We start from the raw sequence: 21,924 nt of genomic DNA, 5'->3' as shown, positions 1-21,924 counted from the left end.
CTCACAGAGTCACATGAAACCTTCATTTGTTCCATATTGTCTGAAGCTACGAAGGGTCACCTGCAGGAACCCCCAAACGAGGTCCCAGACAGGTGGCATCTGTACCCAGGTGCATTCACATTGCTGTGGCGGCCCCTAAATTCAGGGCTGGCCAAAGTGGTCTGAGGAGGCAGAACCGGGGAGATTTTCAGAGGAGTTCCACTCTGTGTTCTCCAACTTCACAGACTGTCTCTTGGTTTGAAGAGTGCAACAAAATTATACTAATGGAAAAAGGTATTTTAAAACTTGCCTTCCGGCAGAATTTCTGGGAAGACCTTTTGTTGTTATTAAACTATAATAGTAAAAACCTTAAAACATCTACATTATTTGTTCTATTTTGGCAAAATTAAAGCATCTTTTGAAGAAAAAAAAAAAGGGCAATCCCAAAATACAGGGCTTTCTTAGAAAGCAACACGCGTCATATCTTGAACAAGTTACCCAAGCGGTTTCTCCCTCCTACAAACAGACACGGTAAGAACGTGTTTCTGGGAACTTCTCTTTGTCCAGGCTGCTCCCTGAGAGGTGAGGCTGAACCCACTGGGAAGCAGGATGGTGTTCAAGGCTTGTACTCTGGATGCTTCTGGAACATCTTTTGCTCTGCCCACAAACAGAAGAGTATCTACTGGCTTTCTCAAGAGATGCTTGTTTTTTCCCCTCAAATCAGAGTTTAATGTCCTGGGACTCTGACATTTTGGCTAGTGTTTTCTTGACGCGCAGGGCGGTCAGTCGTGATGCAGGATTGTGAGCCCAGCATTCCATCATGAGCTTTCCCATCTGCCTCAGACACTGTGGGAAGGGAAAGGAAAGCTGGAGTAACACGAGACACAGGGATTATCAGCAAGGTGGCCATTTCATATCTGGCTTTTGGTCTGAGGCTTCAGAAGTTTGAATATATATTTTTTTATTTTTTTAATGTTTATTTTTGAGAAAAAGAGAGAGAGAGCGAGTGCAAGGGGGCAGGGGCAGAGAGAGAGGGAGACACAGAATCCGAGGCAGGCTCCAGGTTCTGAACTGTCAGCACAGAGCCCAACTCGGGGCTTGAACCCACGAACCGTGAGATCATGACCTGAGCCAAATTCAGGTGCTTAACCAACTGAGCCACCCAGGCACCCTGTAAATATAGTTTCAAAAGATACTCCTAAAAGCATGTAGACAAAATTCCATAAAAAATTCTTTTTTCATACAAATTCTAAATGACTAGAACACATTTTTCATGTATTCCTTATGACAGTAGCAAGCAGGTGGTTTTGCTGATTGTAGAAGAGTGTCTTTGAAGTCCGTATTAAACAAATACAAAAATACCCAGGGAGTCTGTGTTCCACTCCACACTCCTACATTGTTTATAACACTCGATGAGCTTAAATCTTTTATCTAATTCCATACTATTCAAACAAACATGGTTATTCCTAAATCACAGCTGTCTGCTACAATAAGAGCATCGCACTGTACCATTTAACAAGATTAATGACCTGTGCACAGCCTCGCTAAAACTTTCTCCTGTGTTCTCCTGTGCCACATCAATTATTGGTCTTCCTGTTGAAAAGCACAATTTCACTTCATTAGAAATCTTCAGTGAAGGGATTCTGAATAATACCAATGCCTGTAACCACCTTCAAAATAACAGAACTCCAGGATCTCATAAAGTTTTCTGCATAGCTCATTGGAAAACATCTGCATTATTTAGCATTTCGGTAATGAGACACAAAAACAATGAACCAAGGATTATTTTTAAATGCATTTAACATTCAAGAATTAGTTTATATACAGTGCTCTTTCCATTTGTTGGCACTGGCTTTGGTACATGTTTGGTGGGGTGGGTTTTGGGAGGGTTACTTTTTATTTCCCCCTGGGGATGCTTCAAACTCCTCTCTGAATGTTCCAGCCTGCCCGAGCACTCCAGGACTTGGTGAATTTACAAGCTTGGAGCGTGGATGGAGAGGAAGCGGAGGAGGAGATGAGTCAGGAAATGCAAGGCCACCTAACTTGCTTCCTCCTTCTGAAGAGCTGCCTTCCAGACCTGCTCAGGTCTCATCACTGTGTCCTCAGAGCCAGGCTGAATATGGGTTTGTTCAGACCGCATCATATCATGGCCTGTTAACAAAGGTCCGTGGCACAGTTGGGCAGCTCAACTAAGTCAACTAGTATCCCTTCAGTGTAAAGAAAACTAGATTCTGCAGATGCCTATCTTTTCTCTCCTCATGATGAGAGACTGTTGCAGGCTGGTTTGTCATGGAGAAAATCATGATGCTTTAAAGACACACACACACACACACACACACACACACACACACAGAAAGAACATCCTTTATGCAAATGTCAGGACATCACAAACAAGTGAAATAATGTGTACCCACTGTGCAGGCTAAGTGTTAACCCAGTCAATATAGTTTAGAAGTAGCAAAAGCAAATTGGAGAAAAGACACAGGTAATTTAACATACTACACTTAGCTCCACATAAATGACTGCAGTGAAGCACCATTTCTGTCGCCATCAAAACAAAGAAGGAGGATTCCTGCAGTGAATATACGGAATTTCAGCAAAAAGAGAAGAGTCTATTTAGAAGTTGGTCATAGCCACCTGTTTACCTCAAGCCTTACCTCATCACTGCTCCACCGGTTGGGGAATGAGGGACGTAGCTTCTTGATGCACACGATCTCTCTCATGTCCTCGTAAGAGGGGTCACTGGGCACCAGATCGTGATAGGGAAGCTGGTATTCTTCCACTATACCTGAAAATATGAGTTGTTTTTGAACTATTATTATCGTCACTTTCTATGAGGTAGACCTAAACGGCCAACATGCAAACCGTTCTCAAAAAGTTCTGTCAGTACTAAAGACAAGTGTAGGCTGAAAAACTGCAAAATAAGTCTTGAAAAACTACATGTGCCCCAATGACACTTAATCTAATTAAAAACATAAATAGAAAACCTAATGAAACATATTATTACAGGTTTTTTCTAATTTCCCAAAGCTAAGTAAAACAAGCATCTCAAATTTATTTCCAATTTCATAAAGGGTCTTGTGTGCCAAATTAAAAAAAGAATCTATATTAAATCTCAATGCAAACTTGGCAGGCACCTCCCAAACTCATACCGCATAATATGGGACTGTTTCTATTATTGCAATATGAGATTATGAATCTCATAATACATTTGGCAGTGTGTCCTACTCGAACAAAACGGGAGATTTACATTTTTCTGCTTAATCATAAGAATGCACTTTTCCGCACTTAAAATTCAAAAAATTATACACACCTAAAAATACTAGCCATGATTTTTTAGGTGCAAGAACTGTCTGATTTTTAATTATTTTCTCCTTTAAATTTTCTGTGTTTCACCCAACTTTCTCTAAGAAATGCATTACTTTGAGAAAAAAAGAGGTATTGCATAAAGGAGGGGTAAGATACAAATCTATGTCATCTTAGGAAAATGGCACTTAGCGTGAGAAATTCCGTTTCATTTTTCCTGGTATCTACTTTCTACCTTATTCCTTTTGTCCTTTAGAAAAGCAGGCTACTTGTATCTTCTTTTCAGTCCTATCTGATTAACTCCTCACAATAATTACCAGCAGCCTCTGTCCTTAGAGGATACTGCTCTGAACACTCTATGTGGAGCACCTTTCCTCCCCATCCTGAATCATCTATTACAGAAGAGTAATTGCTTTTATCTGAACAAGATGATACCGCCAGGTTGGCAGGTTATCCAGTGCATCATTAAATTCGCTGGGGTTTACTCTGACAAAAGCAGGAGTCTGTGTTAGGCCCTTTCTTGCAAACTCAAACCCATATATAAACCTAAAGGACGAGAAGGTTCAGCAGTTTCCTCAGACCATTCCAACTCACTGTCTTGTTCCTCGCACAAAACAGACCACAGAGCATGACTGTATGTGTCGTCTACATTAACAGTTCCTTCCATTGTGTTTCATCTCTATAGGAGATACTAAAAGCACAGGGTCTAAAGCATAGGAGATGCTCACACTTCATTTGAGTTCTTCCTCTTTTTCTAATTCTTAAGACAATGGCTCTGGCAACACCTTGAGGGCAAGGGCCACGTCTGTCTTATTCATCTCATATTTTCCTCAATGCCTAATGTTGGTGTCATTATCAACATGGTGGTAAGCAAGTATATGTACCACAGCAAACTCAGAGCCAACCACATAAAATTATGAATTAATCAAAGTCTATCTTTGAACTATAGGCCTTCCTTCTTTCTCCTTATATGCAATTAAGTTATCAAAACTTCCATATTGGCTGCCATTTAATGGTGTCTGAAACCTCAAAAATTCTTTTTCTTCCCAGGTTTAGAAGACCTACATCCAGATGTATCTAGGTCACCCAATAGTCCCTAGACTAGAAAGACAAGACCAAAACTTCCACCATCTTCATAAAGGAAAGTGTTGGAGAACAGAGTTTTGTGTGTGTTTGCCTTTCTGGAAAGAGAAAACAAACTCACTTATTAGGAACCCACTAGATACCAGGCATGTAGGTAAGTATGCTGTATAACTTATTAAATTTTTATAAACATGTTTGTGAGGTAGCATTATTACCCACATTATCCAGATGAGAAAAGTTGGTTTTGAGGGATTCAGTACCTTGCCCAAGGCCATACAGTTGGTATGGGGCAGAGCTGGGACTGGAATGTCTCTGACAAACATATGTCAATCTCATAAAGAGAAAAGGCAACATTTTAGTACCTCTCAAATCTCCATAGGCAAAGACAGACCTAGTAAAGCAATTAATACCGTGCTGTTTTTATAAGGCTAACTTGTTTTTAAGCTGAGAATCATTTCTCCTATGTTCCAGCTCACAGGCTTCCAAATACAGGTTTCCCGTGGACTTGTTTGCTTTAGATGTTCAGGAAAACGTAATTAGAGAAGTAGTCTTGTAGTCTACTTACCACTCCTTCAACTTCTACAAACCTATCGTAAGTGTAAGCATAGTATTCAAAAATAGGCTCATCTACTCTTTATACATCATGAACCAAGGCACAGTTAGTTAACTTCTATTTTGGTTTGCTCTTTTCTTCTTCGTATATAATGTTAGGAAACATTTCCTATGTCAACTTTCCTTTTTGCAGTTCTCTCACTTTAGAGGGAACGTGTTCTATTTTAAATTAAGCTTCTAATAGGCTCAGAATTCCCAGAGTGATGAGAAGGCATTGCATCGTGATCTTTCCACCAAAATCTAAATGCCTGTTGATTAACTGTTTCTCCTCTATATTTAAATATGAATCCAAATAGAAGTTAAGCCCCTACCCACCAAAATGAAAATTTTAAATAAGAGCTAACATGTATTGAAAGCTACTGATGTACCAGGAAGTTTTAATTCTCTTTAATTCACATCCTTCTTAAGAAGAGAGAACTGGAATCAAGCTGAGTAACTTGTCAAAGGTTCACAGATAGTAAACAGCAGGTTTGAGAATGAACCCCAGCCCCAGTGAAGTGTTCTCCACACTTTCAGAAGCATGGGCAAACTCAGGGTTTCACAAAAGTGAGTTTAAATTGGCCGTGATGAGCAGCAGCACGGTCTCTTACCAAGCACAGCCATGAGAGTAACCATAAACAGGGTACTTGATCATGAAGAGCCTAAGATTCAGCTTCTCACCTAAAAAGTGGTGGAATCTATTTAAAGACAGATGATGCAGCAGTAAGCAAGATACTACACGCATTAATAACGCCTCTGAATATTTAGCAATGTCTTGCGTTGTCTTACTAGGGAATCCTTGTTTGTAGGAAACTTATCATGACCAGTAGTAATACTCTTATGCTTTCATTTCCTTTTGATAAAAACTGATGTTTTCAAACTGCTTTATGAAGAAGAACTATAGAAAGTCAAGTGTGGGGGGAGGTTAAGAATGGGTGTCCCACCCCACATTTCTGTCTGTACCTTAATCTGCGTAGAGGAAGCCACAAGGAATGGGGTATTGGAGCTGGGGATGGGGCCCAGCAGGTTGGTGACAAGAAGCTGGAAGGAGGCAGTCCGAGATGATTCTAAGACGTCAGATATCACTTACTGGGGGGACTGTGACTGTATCAACCGAAACAAGGTGGAAAATAAAAGGCAATCGTGGACAATATGCTAACTCCAATCTCTGATCAGAAAGGATCTGTAGTAGATCCAACAGCATCACTGTTACTTACCTCCTGATACACATCTCCTAGCAACCTCCCAGAGGATGAGTCCAAAACTGTACATGTCAGCCATAATGTAAGACTGAAAGTGATTTCTATTTAAGCTCTCGTCCAACACTTCTGGGGGCATATAGCGTTTGGTGCCAACTCGGGTGTTGGGTGGTATGTCAACTTCATTGGTATCACTGAGGAAAAAGGAAAGCAAAGCCCTATCAGCACTGAGCAGGACCAACAAATGACAAGTTGAAGGGATTCCTGAACAGGGTTTTAGCGAAAGGTGGGAAGGGATAGCCTTTCACAGAATAACGTTTCCCTGAAACTTATGTTTTGCCAGGAGTTGTATTATATATTCACACGTAAAAACCCAACGAAGATGGCAGAGTGAAGCTACGACATACAAGGCTGTGTTGCCACTGGATCAAATATACACTCGGAATAATTGCTATATATCTATTAAAAATGCCTAAAAATATCTTCTTCCCCTTCATATTTTAATAGCTTTGCTCTGAAAATTGGCATGAGCACATGCCAAGGTGGTTCATTTGAGACAGTATTTTTAAAACCAAGTGTCGCAAGGTTTTTAGAGGTGCAAACAAGTTAAAAAATGAGGGAGGAAGAGAACCAACAAAGACCTGAAAATGTTTTACTCTGATAAGCAGGATCTACAACATGTACTTCTTAATAAAAGGAGGAAAGGAATAACTGAACATAGTATCAGTAGGTGAATGAAAATTTCAGGACGCGATCCATTCACCATGATGTCCCATAGACTGGGAGAAAATTCACGATGGGTGGACACCAATCTGTAGAATGGCACTTGGGAACCACTGCCTCAGTGCTGCGAGCTGCAGCCGGAGTTCTGAATGGAGATGTGTAAAGTCAAACTACTATTGCTCGATAGGCTGACAAGTAACCAAGACGAGGTATGTAAAATCGCGACCAGCACAGTCCGAAGTATGTATCAGAGGTTAACTAGTATTCTCTCAGCAGACACTAGTGGAGCTAGGAAGAGCAATAAACCCCAGTTTTGGTGAAGAAACTATTAAACAGAAAAGACACAAAAAGTCATTGTTAAAACTGCCATTTGCGGGGGATCGTGGCTAAACCCGGCTGTCTCCTAATTCCTAGGGAATGTGTTCTCCTTTTCATCACACTCCACTGACTCTCTAGCAGCTACGTGTTATTTCTATTCCATGAGGAAGTTACACAGAGCAAAGATCACATTTATCAGGCTGGGTCACAGGCAATAACGCCAAACTTGCCCGAACACTACTGGCTTTCAGAAAGAACCTGTGGCTTTGATCTCCCTGCCTCCATCTTTACTGTCTACAACAGAAACTATGCAGTGTCACTTGGGAAAATTTAAAGGGTGGCAGATGTCTCTCTGCAGATCTCCAAACTGTTAACATTTACTAAAACGCATAAAGCTTCATCCTTAGAACCATTTTAAATTCATTTCCAGCTAAAAGCCTTAATATAAAGCTATTGCAACAGATGGGCCACCAGTATTCTCATTAGGCCTCTCAGGATCTTCTAGGAGCTACTGCTCTGAGAAAGCCTGTTTGTTTTTAAAATAAAAGTTAAAGTGTAAATTTTTAAAAATGAAAATAAATAAATTTACATATACATGCATATATATATGTGTGTGTGTGTGTGTGTGTGTATATATATATATATATATATATATATGTTATATAATATATATTAGTCTGTAATATAGACTTGGAAGAAAGTGAGCCAAGAAGCAGCTTAATGATAAAATGAAAAATATCAGATTTCAAAGACGCCACAAAAATTCCACTTTTAATTATACTGACATCTCTTCTGTGAGCACATAGTAGGTACTTCATTAATGTGTTCTAATTTATGATTTTGAATCATTAGAGGAAGACAGTGGTGGGCCTGGGTAGAGAATTCTGGTTTCTATACAAAGAAACAAACATGGGGGCTTGCAGATGGAAAGAAACTGGTAAAGGGCCTAAATTATATTCCAGAACGTGGACTGGGAGACGAAATCAAGACCAGTCTTATCATGGGCCCCACAAGAGTGTATCTGGGCCAAAGCTATAGTGACCACACTTGATAAAGATTTTAGGCAACTCCTTCCCATTCTTACTCTTAGCTTCTTATGCTTTATTTGGATTTGCTAGGTCAGGAAGGGCTAACAGAATGTCTGACATGGAGACAATCTATTGTAAACTGAAAGGTAATAGTCACTTGATGACAGAATTAAGATTTCTGATAGGTAGACTACACAGAGTTCATCTCTACACTCTCATTCCCTCAAACACTGAACAAACATACAATCAAGGATTTGGTTGGTCCGTCAGATTCCCAAAAAATGTGCAGGCTTGGCACGACTGTCCCCTCTCTTCCTTCCTTTCCCCACCCTTCGTGTTTCCCTAGTAGTATGTGAATAGATACCCTCCCTCAGAATATCTGAATAAGTATCTGTCTTCCAACCTAAAAGTGTAAACTCCTTGAGCCCTAACTATCTACCATAATCATTTCATAGCCCTAAAGAGAATTGTCCTGATCCCTCTCCATTCACAATGGGCTGTGCACATGGTTGGTAAATAATACACTTTAACTGAAAGAAAGAAAAGGCCAGTCCACAGTAAACTTTGCTATAGATACTTTAAAGAGAAATATAAAAAAATCTCTGGGGCACCTGGGTGGCTCAGTCGGTTGAGCGTCCGACTTCAGCTCAGGTCATGATCTCACGGACCATGAGTTCAAGCCCTGCATTGAGCTCTGTTTTGACAGCTCGGAGCCTGGAGCCTGCTTCACATTCTGGGTCTTCCTCTCTCTCTCTCTGCCCTCCCCTGCTCATGCTCTCTCTCTCTCTCTCTCTCTCTCAAAAATAAATAAACATTAAAAATATTTTTAAAAAATCTCTGTTGTATATAGACCATAAAATGAGACATTACCAATATCTAAGAGGTTAAATAAAATTTTGTTAAGCAAAGTAACGTTGCAAAAGATTACTGTTAACCTAATGGCAAATGCCTTCAGCACTACACTTAAATGACAAACACGCCAATTATAAGTACTTCATATCAAACATTATAAAGGGGCAGACCCTCCAAGACATATATAGCTCCAGCCCCTCTTCACTCAGGAGTGTTTCTATATTGGAAAGTAATTAAACTGCAGCTCTCTCTCAGGTTTTCATAACGTTATCTTAGCTGCTCCCAAATTAGGGAAGAGAAAAAGTAAGTTTGTTCATCTTCAAGACCAAAAATAGAAGCCAGGGATATTGACACTGGGGGACCGAGAATAAAGGAAGAAAAAGAGGCCGTAAGTAGAGATTCTTACATGCAGAGCATGTAAGAATAGGGGATAAAGTAACTGAAGGAAGGGGTCAAGGAGGAAGAAGGAAACAGGAAAGGTCAGGGCTCCTTCAGCTTTCCCTGGCTTCCTTTTCCATGAAGGGGCAGTTCATGAGAAAAGACAGATACTGTACAAGGAGGGCAGAGTCGGAGAAACGAACTCTAAATGCACAAAAGAATCCTCTGTGCTGCAGCGGCCACACGTACATGTGGTCAAATCATAAAATCACTCATAGCAAAGATAAATACCAACTTCAGGATACTAGCTACTTCCGGGTCGGGTAAAGGGGAACAAAATAGGGAGCAGAATGAAAAGGGCTATCTTCAACATTGCATTAAAAAAAACCAAAAAGACTAGATAAAAATAAGGCAACTTGTTAACTTTGTTAACATTATAACAATTGTTACATGAGTGCCTTATTATTTTTTATACTTTTCTGTATATATAAATATATTTTAATTAAATATATTATAAAGGAAAAGAATTCAGCAGGGTAAGGAACAAGAAAAATGTACCTTTCAAGGATTAAGGGATAGGTTGGAAACATAAGGCTCTGAAGAGCAAAAGTGGACCAAAGTAGAGAAAATGAGTTTCTACCAGGAAAAACCAAAAACATTCCATCAAAAACATGGGTGCCACATTCACTGTAGAGGAAAACATGATCTCTCCTGCCTTCCAATGGAGAAGAGTTAGAAATATTTGCACAAAGGGCTCATAACTGAAAAATTGGGTTTAGAGAACTACAGGGGTAGATATTTTTACTTACACTTTAATAATTAATCCTTCTACTAGATCCAACATTGGCTTTCATCCCTGTTAATGTACCAGTATGATACAGGCTTAAGTAGAATGTGAAAAAACATAAAAATATAATTTGAATGAGGCACCTGGGTGGCTCAGTGGGTTAAGCATCCTACTCTTGATTTTGGCTCAGGTCATGATCTCACAGTTCATGGGATCGAGCCCCACATCCGGCTCTGCACTGACAGCTCAGAGCCTGTTTGGGATTCTTTCTTTCTCTCCCTCTCGCTCAGCCCCTCCCCCAGTTATGTGTGCACACGCTGTCTCTCTCCTTCTCTCTCTCAAAATAAATAAACTTAAAAAAATATATCTAAATATAAATATATATATATATATATTTATATTTATATTTATATTTATATTTATGTTTATATTTATATCTTTTTTGAACAAAATAAATTAAGGGTTGTCAGGCAACTTCCTCTCCAGGAAAAAAAAAATTGTTTTAGAATCTTACATTACTGGGTACTTTTCTTTATGAACTTTAGGGACAGTGGGCTGGGACAGGATTAAATAAAAACACCTAAAATTTTCTGAATAAAAAATAAACAGTAATTTGGGAGGTTGGGGGTAAAGAGGCAAGTCAATTAGGGAGAAAAAGGGTTCTCCCCTCTGACCTAGAGTCATGACAAGATGTTAAGCTTCTGTAGGAAACAAAGATCAGGAAAATGTTCTGGTGGCATGAATTTCATGACTAAATCTTACACAGTGCCCTACAACATATCTCAGCAAAGCTCTCTTCAACCTTGAGTTGACAGTAAAGTGTCATCAAGTGTCGTCAGTGAGTTGAGTGTTCGGCAAAGAAAAGAATCAGCCACTATATTATGTGGAGGTATAGCAAACATATATATAGAACATATATCAAAGATATAAGGCTGATAGGACAGAGAGGAAAACAGTTCCTTAGGGTCCCCAGATGCACTGTGAATGAAACCGAGTTCCCTAGTGTATTAAGTAGGATTAGGGCTGATGAAGTGTAATTTTATTTGATTCTCAAAATGTAGGATGCCCTCAGCTAGGACTACATAAGGAGGCATGAAAACAAACTTCCTATTTCTGACCAAAATCATTTGGATGACAGTGGTAGGATAAAGAAAGTGGCAGCATGGTGGTGTAAGAGGTCTACAGAGGAGACCAAACCTTCCAGCATTCAAACACTCTCAGTGGCTCCTTCTCATCCAACGGGGATACAAAGTGATCGAGGGTCCTCAAGGCAACTGCTTTAGGCAGGGAGAGGGCAGCAAGGCACACTGACACTGTGAGACAATGGCAGCAGAGAAGGGAAGAGAAGGCAATGAAAGGATACAATACTAAGATTTTCCTCTTCTGAAGGTGACAAGGAGGGCTGATGAAGTAGGCACACGGGAGAAGCAATAGGACCTGCTGGGAGACAGATTTCATTACTGACGTGGTTTAGAACCTTGGGCGCACAGTGACAATTTTAGTCGGTTTTATTGTCTATGGACAGTGCCACTCCCTACTGCGTATGTGGCCCCCTGGGTCTGGCCCTGGTACCCAGAGTGGCACGTGCGCACTGCAGTTCTTAAAGTAACCAGCAGAGGGAACCGTGGAGCTCCTGTGAATGCAGAGAGGCTCAAAGTGGAGACTCCAGCAAGGAGCCAGAGAGAGCTGGAGGATGAGCCTGGGCAAAGGATGGGACTGCGGAATAGGGCACGACTTACACTGTCAGCCATGATGCACCAGAGCAGGGGCAGGCAAAAGATTTTTATTTTGGTGGCAGAATATAATAAAGCAGATTTTTAAAAACACAGTCTTCGCCTTAACCTTGTTTTGGGTTAACTATTTTTCAGGTTCATTAAACCTCCCGATTATAAACACATAGCAGGAATTCTTGCAAGAAGAGTTGCGTAAAGGAAAAAGCCACAGGTTCGGCACAGTGCACATTCCCCCTGTACCATCGGCTGAAGGGAGAGGTGCACGAAAGACATGAAGATCCCACTGTGGCCATGAGAAACCAGCTTGGGGAATCAAGATGTTAGCTCCAACCAGGTGGCTGTGGCTCATGAAGCCTTTGGTCACACGCAGGTGGTCTTCTGCTGGGTGTTGCTGGTGTCTAAAACAGAGAGATGAAAGAAGGAGAGAGGGAGAAGGGAGATAAAAAGGTAATAGGGAAGGAAGAGAAGCAAACATCGCATACCTTTAATAATCTAAAAAGGGGTTTAAAAAATAAGAATTCAGTGATCAAAAAAGAATGAAATCTTGCCATTTGCAAAACATGGATGGAACTAGAGTGTATTATGCTAAGTGAAATAAGTCAGCCAGAGAAAGATAAATACCGTAGGACTTCACTCATATGTGGAATTCAGGAAACAAAACAGATGAACAAAAGGGAAGGGAAGCAAAAATAAGATAAAAACAGAGAGGCAAACCATAAGAGACTCTTAAATACAGAGAACAAACTGAGGGTTGCTGGGGGGGGGGGGGCGGTGGGGGAAGATGGGCTAGATGGGTGATGGGCATGAAGGAGGGCACTTGTGGGGATGAGCACTGTGTGTTGCATGTAAGTGATGAATCACTAAAGGCTACTCCTGAAATCATTATTGTACTATATGTTAACTAACTTGGATCTGAATTCAAAAGAAAAAAGAAAAAGAAAATGAACTACTCCAAAACAATAAATAAACAAGAAGAACTGAACTTCCAAGAACAAGAAAGAAGGGCAGGAGGCATAAGACTTGTAAGGGAAGCCAATGGTTTGCTTGAGGCTTGCAAATGACATCTGAAATTAACCACTCGGGAAACATAGTAGAGCCTCCAGAACCTCCTGGTAGGAAGACAGAAGCAGCCTCCCAATGCATGAAAGACCCTCCTGAGCCTTCAGAGGAAGGGACTGTGCACATCCCTGGGTGTTTCCTACAGCATCTGGTAGGTAACAGTGGTGCTGGCCGGCCACGCTGAACTCTGCCCAGTCAGATGCTAACCAATGAGGAGAGTTTTCTGCTGCACTTTCAAAAAGACTCAATGCTTCTACAATTAAATCCTGAGACATCTCAGGATTTCTGAGCAACAGAACTTTCAAGCTAAAAACCCTTCAAAAGAGGGTGGACATGGCTGCAAAACCCTGACAGAGAGCGGGGATTCTGCCACTAATCAGCGGAGTTCTCGGACTCCGACGAGTCATTTAGGCATGCCACTTTTTAAATATACCACTAAGTACACAAACCAGAGGCAGGATTAGTGCTAATGGCATCAGAAGGACGCAGAGGAAATGCAGTGCCCCCTGGGCTGGTCACTCCACCTCCTTTGCTTTTGGACAAGTTGACAAATATCAGCTGGGAGATCCGTGTTACAGACCGATCTCCATTGTAGTTTTTCTATTTAAAATTTAATAGCAGAGAAGTTCTAAACCAGGATTTTTTTTCCCCTAAGAAAATATATTATTCTGACACTGAAGGACCCGTGGGGTTGCTTGATCCTCCAAAGTAAAAAGTGAAAAGATTGGTAAGTTCCTTTAAGGGATTTCACATGTCATTGTTTTGTCCTCCCAAGAGAGATTTGGGGTTACGATGATGTCTGCTTCAGCATCACCTGGATTAAGTCTCTGTTGGGCAAGAAATACATCAGCACTTACGTCATTTTCAAGAGAGTGCATGAAAAAAAAAATGAAGACAGCCTTAAAAAAATTATACGAGCAGGAAATCTCTGAAGCATAGTCCACTCTCTCTGTGGCTCTCAACTTCCTTGGGAACCTCCCAGAAATTACTTAAAAGCCTGAGAGAACACTTACCATGTAGAGACCATGGTAAAGATTAAATTCTCACAGGAAGTTCACTTATGAAGTCTGAGAACTCCACACTGGGTTACCTTTGACCCCACTTGTAATAAGATCTCTAACGATCTCTGTGTGTGCACGTGCCCCCAAAATAGGAAAATCAGGAAAAGAGCAGAAACCAAAGAAATATATAAAGCAAGGTTTAAAAGTAAAGCTCAAAAATTGAGAAAAGCAAAGTTCCTTTGAAACACAGAAAATAAAATGTGAAAAGGACCTCTGAAATTATCAAATGCAGCCTCCATTTAATGGAAGGAAACTGAGGTCCAGAAAAGTAAATGGGCCCACAACTGCTCTAGCCATGAGATTTGTGCCTCCAACAGCCACGGTTTCACAGCGGAGCCAGTGTCCTCAAGCCTTCCTCTCTTGATGAACAAGTCAATATATGCCAAACAGAGCTCTGAATTATCCCTTAAAGCACTCCCCTCTGCTTTCTGGAATCAGGGTTCACATGAAATTTGAAAGATCATTTAGTTTATTCTCCTTATATTAGCAGAGCTGAGTTTCAGAAATATAACACTCGCTTTTCTTGCCTATTTTAAGATCTTCAGAGAAGAAAAGTCCTCAATTACTCTGATATTGCCAAGATGTATTGCTTCAAAACAATGTTGGAATACCTATAACAAATAATTCACTATGTCATGTCAAATGGGAAATACATTAATGAATCTGGCACGGATCCTGCTCTCAAGATGCCCAGTGACAAATAGGCAAGATGAGGCAGGTACTAATATACTTATACTATCAGGCAGACAAGGGCTGGGAAATTACCAGGGAGTAGAAAAGATGATGTCATTATTCCTAGCTAGAGGATGGGTAAAGTGACTTAAAGGCAGCTCTGAGACCGGATTAAGGTACACGAAGAAGCAGGGGCATTTCAGACTGGAAACTATGTAAGGCACAGTAAATATGCAGTACATATGGAGAAAACAAATACATCAGTTTTGCAAAAGCACACATACAAACTGGAGGGTTTGTAGGACGTAAAACAAGGAAGGTAGGGGCACCCGGGTGGCTCATTGGGTTGAGCATCCGACTTTGGCTCAGGTTATGATCTCATGGTTCATGAGTTCAAGACCCACATCAGGCTCCATACTGATAGCACAGAGCCCATTTCAGATCCTCTACCCCCCTCTCCCTTTGTCCCTCCCCCATTCTATCTCTCTCTCTCTCTCAAAAATAAATAAACATTAAAAAAAAAAAAAAAAACAACCAGGAAAGTAGATTTAATCCAGAGTGTGTAGGACCTCTGGAGCTAAGAACAGATGCTTTTTTTCTTCAACCTGTAGTTCACAAGGGATTGTGTATCTGTCCATTAATACAAAATTTGGGAGTAGCACCTGTGTAATGGGCACCAAGGAAAGGCAGGAGGGATGTAAATTTGAGGAAAAAAAACATGGTATCTACCTTCATGGAGCTTAGTCTTCATTGGGAATAACAGACAAGCAGTCCATGAGTATTGCACAAGAGTATGAGAAATGTCATGACAGCGTGCACAGGGTCACACGGAGGGCAGAAGACTAACTAAAAGTCAGACTTAAAAGGGAATAATAAAAGGTGTCCCAAAGAAATAAACTGCAAAGATAAGTAGTAGTTATGCAAACAAAAGAGGAGATGCTGGGCACTCAGGTAAAGATAAAAACATGTTAAAACACCTGAAGGTGTGAGAAAGAATGAAGCATTCAGAATATATACTACAGTTGAACCCAAAGCTATAGGAAACCATGAAATTATTATGCTGTCCAAAATTATGTTTCAAGAAAATAAATCTGGCAGCAGCATGTAGGGGAAAAAAATGGAAAAATAGGAAAGACAAAGACTACAAAAACTACAAAGTGCTTCACTCCAGAATCTAGAAAAATGGTAGAAGACCCAAACGGGATTCAGTCCTAGTGGGAATATCATGGAGAGAGAATCCATTCAACTGAGCAAACCAAAAACTGAAGGAACAAAGGAAATGTCAGGCACCACACATTTTAGAATGGATCAACCACAACTGAGAACTAGAAAGGAAAGCAGGTATCAGCAGGAAATCTAGCAGTAGGGAAATATGTAAGAGACAGACCAAGAACAGAACCCACAGACAAAGAAAATGAACGTGGAATAAAGGCACATCAAGAAAATAGCAGGAAGAAAGGTTTGCACACTGTGGACAGTGGAATGACAATAAGAAAGGCTTCTGGTGACAAAGATCAATGGTACCCCTTAAAACAGGAGCTCAGGAGAGAAGGGAGAAGACACAAAATCACACAAGACATTGTGAATTACTGGATTCTGCAAGCAGATTACTCTATGGAACTCAAGAAATTTAACAGGGGAGGACCGAAGAGAGGCCGGGAATTTGAGAAGCATCATAGGATTGATTGATTGATTGACTGATTGATTGATTTGGTAGAGGAGACTTAAAAAAGGCTGTAGATTAGAAAAAAGAATTCAGAAGAGAGAAGGGATTTTTTTCATGTTGTCAGGAGGTTCTTAATTTCCTCCTGCTTTGATTTTAAAGGTGAGAACTTCAATATCATCCTCTAAATGGTGGAGACCTTCCTGTATTGGGGGCCTATTATTAAGTCACACCTCAGTCTTTACAAAAATACCAATCTATTAGTCTTTTCTCATGAGTTTTATTGTCCAAACATTTCATCATCTCCATGGCTTTTCCACTGTGCCCTTCTCCATATTCTATCAAGTCTTCTTTGGGGGAAAAAAAAATCCATGAGAGGATCCAACGAATTAATAAAGGCTAAACCTAGATTAAGTTTTTAAAAGGGTAGTTAGTTCTATGATGACCCCTCTACGCCAGCAGTTTGCAAACTCATTCTGTTTTGTATTCAAAGCAAAGGAATCATTTCTTCTAACTAAATCATCTGCAAGATAAAAGGGGCTGCACTGATTAGGGGCAAAATAGAGCCCCACTTACTGTGTACTCTTCCTCCCCACTCTGTACAAGCTGCTGCTGTCACTCCAAGGAGCCCCAGCGGTCTGAAACCACTGTGTTATGACACATGTTGGTTTATGTGTTAGTCACTTTAAGTCATGGTACAGTAGTGCTGAACGCTGACCGCGCTTTGTTAGTTTCTAACATTTCTCATGGCATAGCTATGCAAACAATCTTTCTTCCATAAGATAAAAAAAAAACCACGGCCTTTATCACCACATAACATGTAGATATTTACTAAAACCTTTTCCTACCTACAAACGTATGCAGAATGCTCACCAAATCATCCCAGACATTAGGTACTCTTTTCTAAAGAGCTTCATGACAGCTACAAACCTAATGTAAACACTGTCTAGAAGCCAGGTCACCGAGGAGCACAGAAACAACAGGACACAAATACATGTTTCTTCAAATTAATGTTTCTACTTTTTTCCTCCAAAGAAACATCAAAATTAAGAAGGTTCCTCCTCTAAATTTCCTAGCAGCACCAAATGCCAGAATGTACAATCTATAAAAAAGGGATAGAAGAGAATCATAAAAAGTGTATTCGTTCACTTTAATACTAACCTAATAAATTTGACGGCCAGGCCCAGGTCAGCTATACAGCACGTTCCGTTTTTCTTCACCAGGATGTTCTTACTTTTCAGATCTCGGTGGGCGATTGCCGGTTTGCCTTGGGTACTAAAGATTTCAGTGTGTAAATGACATAAGCCACTCACAGCAGAATAGGCTAACTTCAGCATTGATTTTGTATCTAGAGTGGTGGACTTCAGATAGTCATAGAGGGAACCATTTTCATGATAGTCTGTAATTAGGTACAACTGGGTCCAAGACCCTGTCCCTTTGATATCTGCAGCAATGAACCCTAAAAGGAAGAAAGACAAAAAGGTTTGAAGCCAAGTGTTTTCTGAATACTATCAAGAATAATTCATATTCCCAAATACCATTCCTTGTCACAGAGGTGTCTTTGTTTAGTATTTCGTTCAGCTTTATGGTTATGCCTATGACAGTATTAAATTATGAATACCAACCAGAGGCCATCAAAACAGTAGAGGTAGAGGAACATTAAGCGTTTGTACCTGAAAACATGAGCCCTTTCTAGTCAGTCATTGATATTTACGTTATTATATTACAGTAAATAGTATACATAAGCCACGGTTTACAAAACAGGTCTGGAGTCAGGGCTTACACTCCATACTAGCTTATACTCTTTCCAACTTGGATGATGCAGGTACATTATTTCTAACTTGAGAAAATGTTTTAAAAATCAATTCTCAATATAAACTCTGGATACACACACACACACACACACACACACACACACACCCTGCAGATAAAACTTCTCTAACTTTTCACAACATTTAAACATGTGCTCCTTCAAATCCCTAAGAAACCCTAAGAAATTCTGGTATTACATTTGCATTTCCTGTCCCTGAAGAAAAAATTATTGGAGAGTATTCCATTTCCAGCCCACTATTCATTCACAGAAGTGGCTTAGTCATTCCTCCTGTGAGGTCTCCCAGTAGAAACTTATGACGTTCTTGGGCTCAGGCCAAGAAGAAAATGTCTATATATTTCATCACAGGTCTAGACAGATGAGTTAATAGGCAGATGTTAACAGAAAATAGAGGAAATCTAGGAAACCCTGAATACCGCTGTACCGACTCACCCAAAATGTTTTCATGCCTCATCAACACTGTCTGATATATTTCTGTCTCTCGGAACCAGCTGGCCTCCTCCGTGGTGAAGAACACTTTCACAGCTACCTTTTCGCCACGCCACTTTCCCATCCAAACTTCCCCATAGCGACCTTTTCCAATCTGTTTCACCATCTGAATCTGCTTAGCTATAGTCCTTTGGACCTGTTAAATCCCAAAACACACTGTTAGTGTATTCGCAGCACTACAGATTTGTTTAATCTTTTTTTTTTTTCCTCCTCCAGAGAAGAAACAATTACTGCATGCAAAATATATTTAGCCAGTAGTTTTTCTTTACATAGACACATTATTTATATTTATTTATTATTTTATACTGTCCCCTTTTAAATGTATTTGAGATTGATTATGGATTCTGAATTTTTGAATTATTGCTTCTACATTATTAAATATTTCATTCTACCTATTATCATTCTCATAGAGGAAAAAAACCTGAATGGTTCACCGTCACTAGCAGAATAAAAACACTTTTCACTCCCACTACTGTAGCGGGATACTGGACACTCTGAAAGGACTCACCCACCATACACTTGATCTTGGATAAATTACAATGAAACACAATTGCAATGCATTGTTGGACACAAAGAAATAAAGGAAATCTCCAAGTAAGAAGGTCAGGGTAGAGGGAGGAGGGTGGGGAGGAGGAGGGAGGGAAGAGCTGAGACCAGAGCAGGGAACAGTAACCATTAGCACATACAAAAGCCAAGCTGCTGTCTGGGTGAAGAATAACATGAGCACTGCGATCTGGAATCTAAACTCTGACCCCTTTAAAAGTAGAGAAACTGAACCTAGGGCTTTGGCATTAAGCTGGGACCACTGAGTGACACTAAATTTGCCTGAGGTTGGTAGCACCCCATGGCTCCCAGCAAGAACAAACAGAAATACTCTCCAGAGAAAATCACTTGCAGAATATTTTTCATCCCACCACTACAGCCAGCTATTAGATACCTTGAAGGAACACTTGCCACCATACAACTCGATCGTGGTAAGATGTAAGAAATAAAAAACTGTAATGAATTATTGGCCTCGCAAAGAAATACAGGAAATTCCCAAGACGAGGCGGGTAGGGAAGAAAGAAAATGAAGGGGGAGAAGGAAGGGAGACAGGAAAAGAAGATCCCACAGAATAAATTCCTTAAAACCAAAAGAAACAGCCACTATAAATAAGAGTCAAGAAAAACAACCCAAGTAGATTGAACCCCTTCAGATTTCAGATACAGGAATTTTCAGACATACAATGCCACGGAACACTGTATGAAATATGTAAAGAAACAGAAGACAAATGAAAAAGAAGGAAGCAGCAAATAATTGTTGAAAATTACACTCTGAAGTGGAACCGTTAATTGTCACAGTCGAAAATGTAAAATGGACAGGTAGAAGAAAAAGAGCAGGTTAGATCTGGAGAGGAAGTTAAGCTTGAAGAGAGCTCTAAAGAACTAGAGAGAGCAGTAGAAACAAAGAGAAAGAAAATATGAGAGGAAAGTGGTCTAAGGGTTAAATGTCTCTTTACATATGATCTGCGGCCCATCTGTACTCACATGAAAATACTGTAAGAACTCCATGCACTGAAATGGCTAAGTATTGATGATAATTTACATAATTTGGGAGGCATATATAAAGAACCTAACACAAAACTCTCACAAGATCTGACCAGAAAACTGGAATGAATTCTTAGCAGAAATGTGCTTTGAATCAAGTAAAGTTGAAATGTTTCTTTATACGTTTACACTTTTAAGGACCAATACAACTGAGTCCACCCAGATAATCCAGAATAATCTCATCTCAAGGTGAGCTGATTAGCAACCTTAAGTCCCCTTTGCCACGTAAAATAACAGATTCCAGGGATTAGGACATTTTGGGGGGCATTATGCCTACCAGAGATGTCTACCAACTAGGGTCGGTTCTGTTTTTGCATCATGGATGATTTTATTAATTCAAGAGGTCATGCTAACCATTGCCAGAGGCATTAACAGCACCCATATCAGACTAGAAGCTTTTAGGAAAAAAGATAAAATCTGTTTTTTAATGCTGTTTTCTAAACGAAGGATTGAAAAATTAAAGCATTGCTGACATGCAATTAAGCCACTCAGCCTGAAGTAAATAAGGAACTCTCCAGAAGAGTTCAAACATGCTATTCAAGGAAATGTTCAATGTATTTCCACTTCTAAATGGGGGAACAGCGGCACCAAGGGCACTAAGCAGCTGAGAGACAAATCCGCAAATAGTTAAATTACTGACTAGGGAGGACACTTCCCACATTTATTATAGAAATTTTGTATTTAATTTACAGATGTTACAGAGCACTGTGTATGGAAATCTACAGAACATTTTCTGACATAAACAGTTTTGCATGCACTTCTTTTCTAACAATAATATAGCTTCTCGTAATTTAATGAATGTACTAATGGAACTGGCAATGCTTGAAAGAATAGGAACTTATCTCAAAGATAAAAAGTGTCACTAAATTATACTCAGAAATTTAAAATGTACTTTAGTTTTGAGATTTATTATAACTTCTAAGGAGGAAAACACTGGAAAACAAATAGGTTTCAGTTCCAAGAGCATAAACATCTGATTCATTAATACTGAAGGGGATTTTCATATTTGTACTTTTCTTTTAAAAAATTATAATATACAGATTTTAAAATATAAGAACCATATCTGCTACATATTAAATTCTAACAATTAAAAAAAACAGTAAATTTGATAATAAAAACCTCTACAGTAAAATAAATATTTACATCCTAAGTAGTATCAGTTTGGTCATAATGACTACCTCACAAGTTATCTTCTGTCTGGTCTATTACCTGCAGAGGACATATTAATCAAAGAGAAAAGTGTTTCAGTTATGCAAAATAAGTAAGCCCTGGAGATCTGTTGCACAGCACAATGCCTACAATTAACAGTAGTGTATTGTATTCTTAAAAATTTGCTAAGAGGGTGCCTGGCTGGCTCAGTCAGTTAAACCATGATCTGACTTAGCCTCAGATCATGATCTCATGGTTTTTGGGTTCGAGCCCCGCATCGGGCTCTGTGCAGACAGCTCAGAGCCTGGAGCCTGCTTCAGATTCTGTGTGTGTCTCTCTCTCTTCTCTTCCTCTACTTGTGCTTGCACTCTTTCTTCTCAAAAATAAATAAACATTAAAATAAAATTTAATTTGCTAAGAGAGTAGTTCTTACATTA

At 39.8% G+C, this 21,924-nt stretch overlaps 1 protein-coding gene across 2 annotated transcripts in view; it reads right to left on the bottom strand.

The window, feature by feature from the left end:
• Window positions 1-319: 319 nt before the first annotated feature.
• BMPR1B (bone morphogenetic protein receptor type 1B) overlaps window positions 320-21,924 on the bottom strand; it is a 156,549-nt gene continuing 134,944 nt past the window's right edge. The window contains exons 6-10 of one of the 2 annotated variants that reach the window (XM_049630895.1): window positions 18,696-18,888; window positions 17,594-17,891; window positions 6,177-6,352; window positions 2,637-2,767; window positions 320-825 (exon numbers count right to left, since the gene is read on the bottom strand). In XM_049630895.1, the coding sequence (XP_049486852.1) occupies window positions 700-825; window positions 2,637-2,767; window positions 6,177-6,352; window positions 17,594-17,891; window positions 18,696-18,888 (924 nt within the window). In that variant the 3' untranslated portion in view covers window positions 320-699. Of the gene's footprint in view, window positions 826-2,636; window positions 2,768-6,142; window positions 6,353-17,593; window positions 17,892-18,695; window positions 18,889-21,924 lie in introns of those variants that run through there. The other variant, XM_049630894.1, reaches the window with a different exon arrangement.

The sequence above is a fragment of the Panthera uncia genome, chromosome B1 (assembly GCF_023721935.1).
Source record: "Panthera uncia isolate 11264 chromosome B1, Puncia_PCG_1.0, whole genome shotgun sequence".
In the NCBI taxonomy this organism is placed as follows: Eukaryota; Metazoa; Chordata; class Mammalia; order Carnivora; family Felidae; genus Panthera; species Panthera uncia.
The sequence above is the reverse complement of the archived record's forward strand: the minus strand, read 5'-3'. Positions and strand labels throughout refer to the sequence as shown.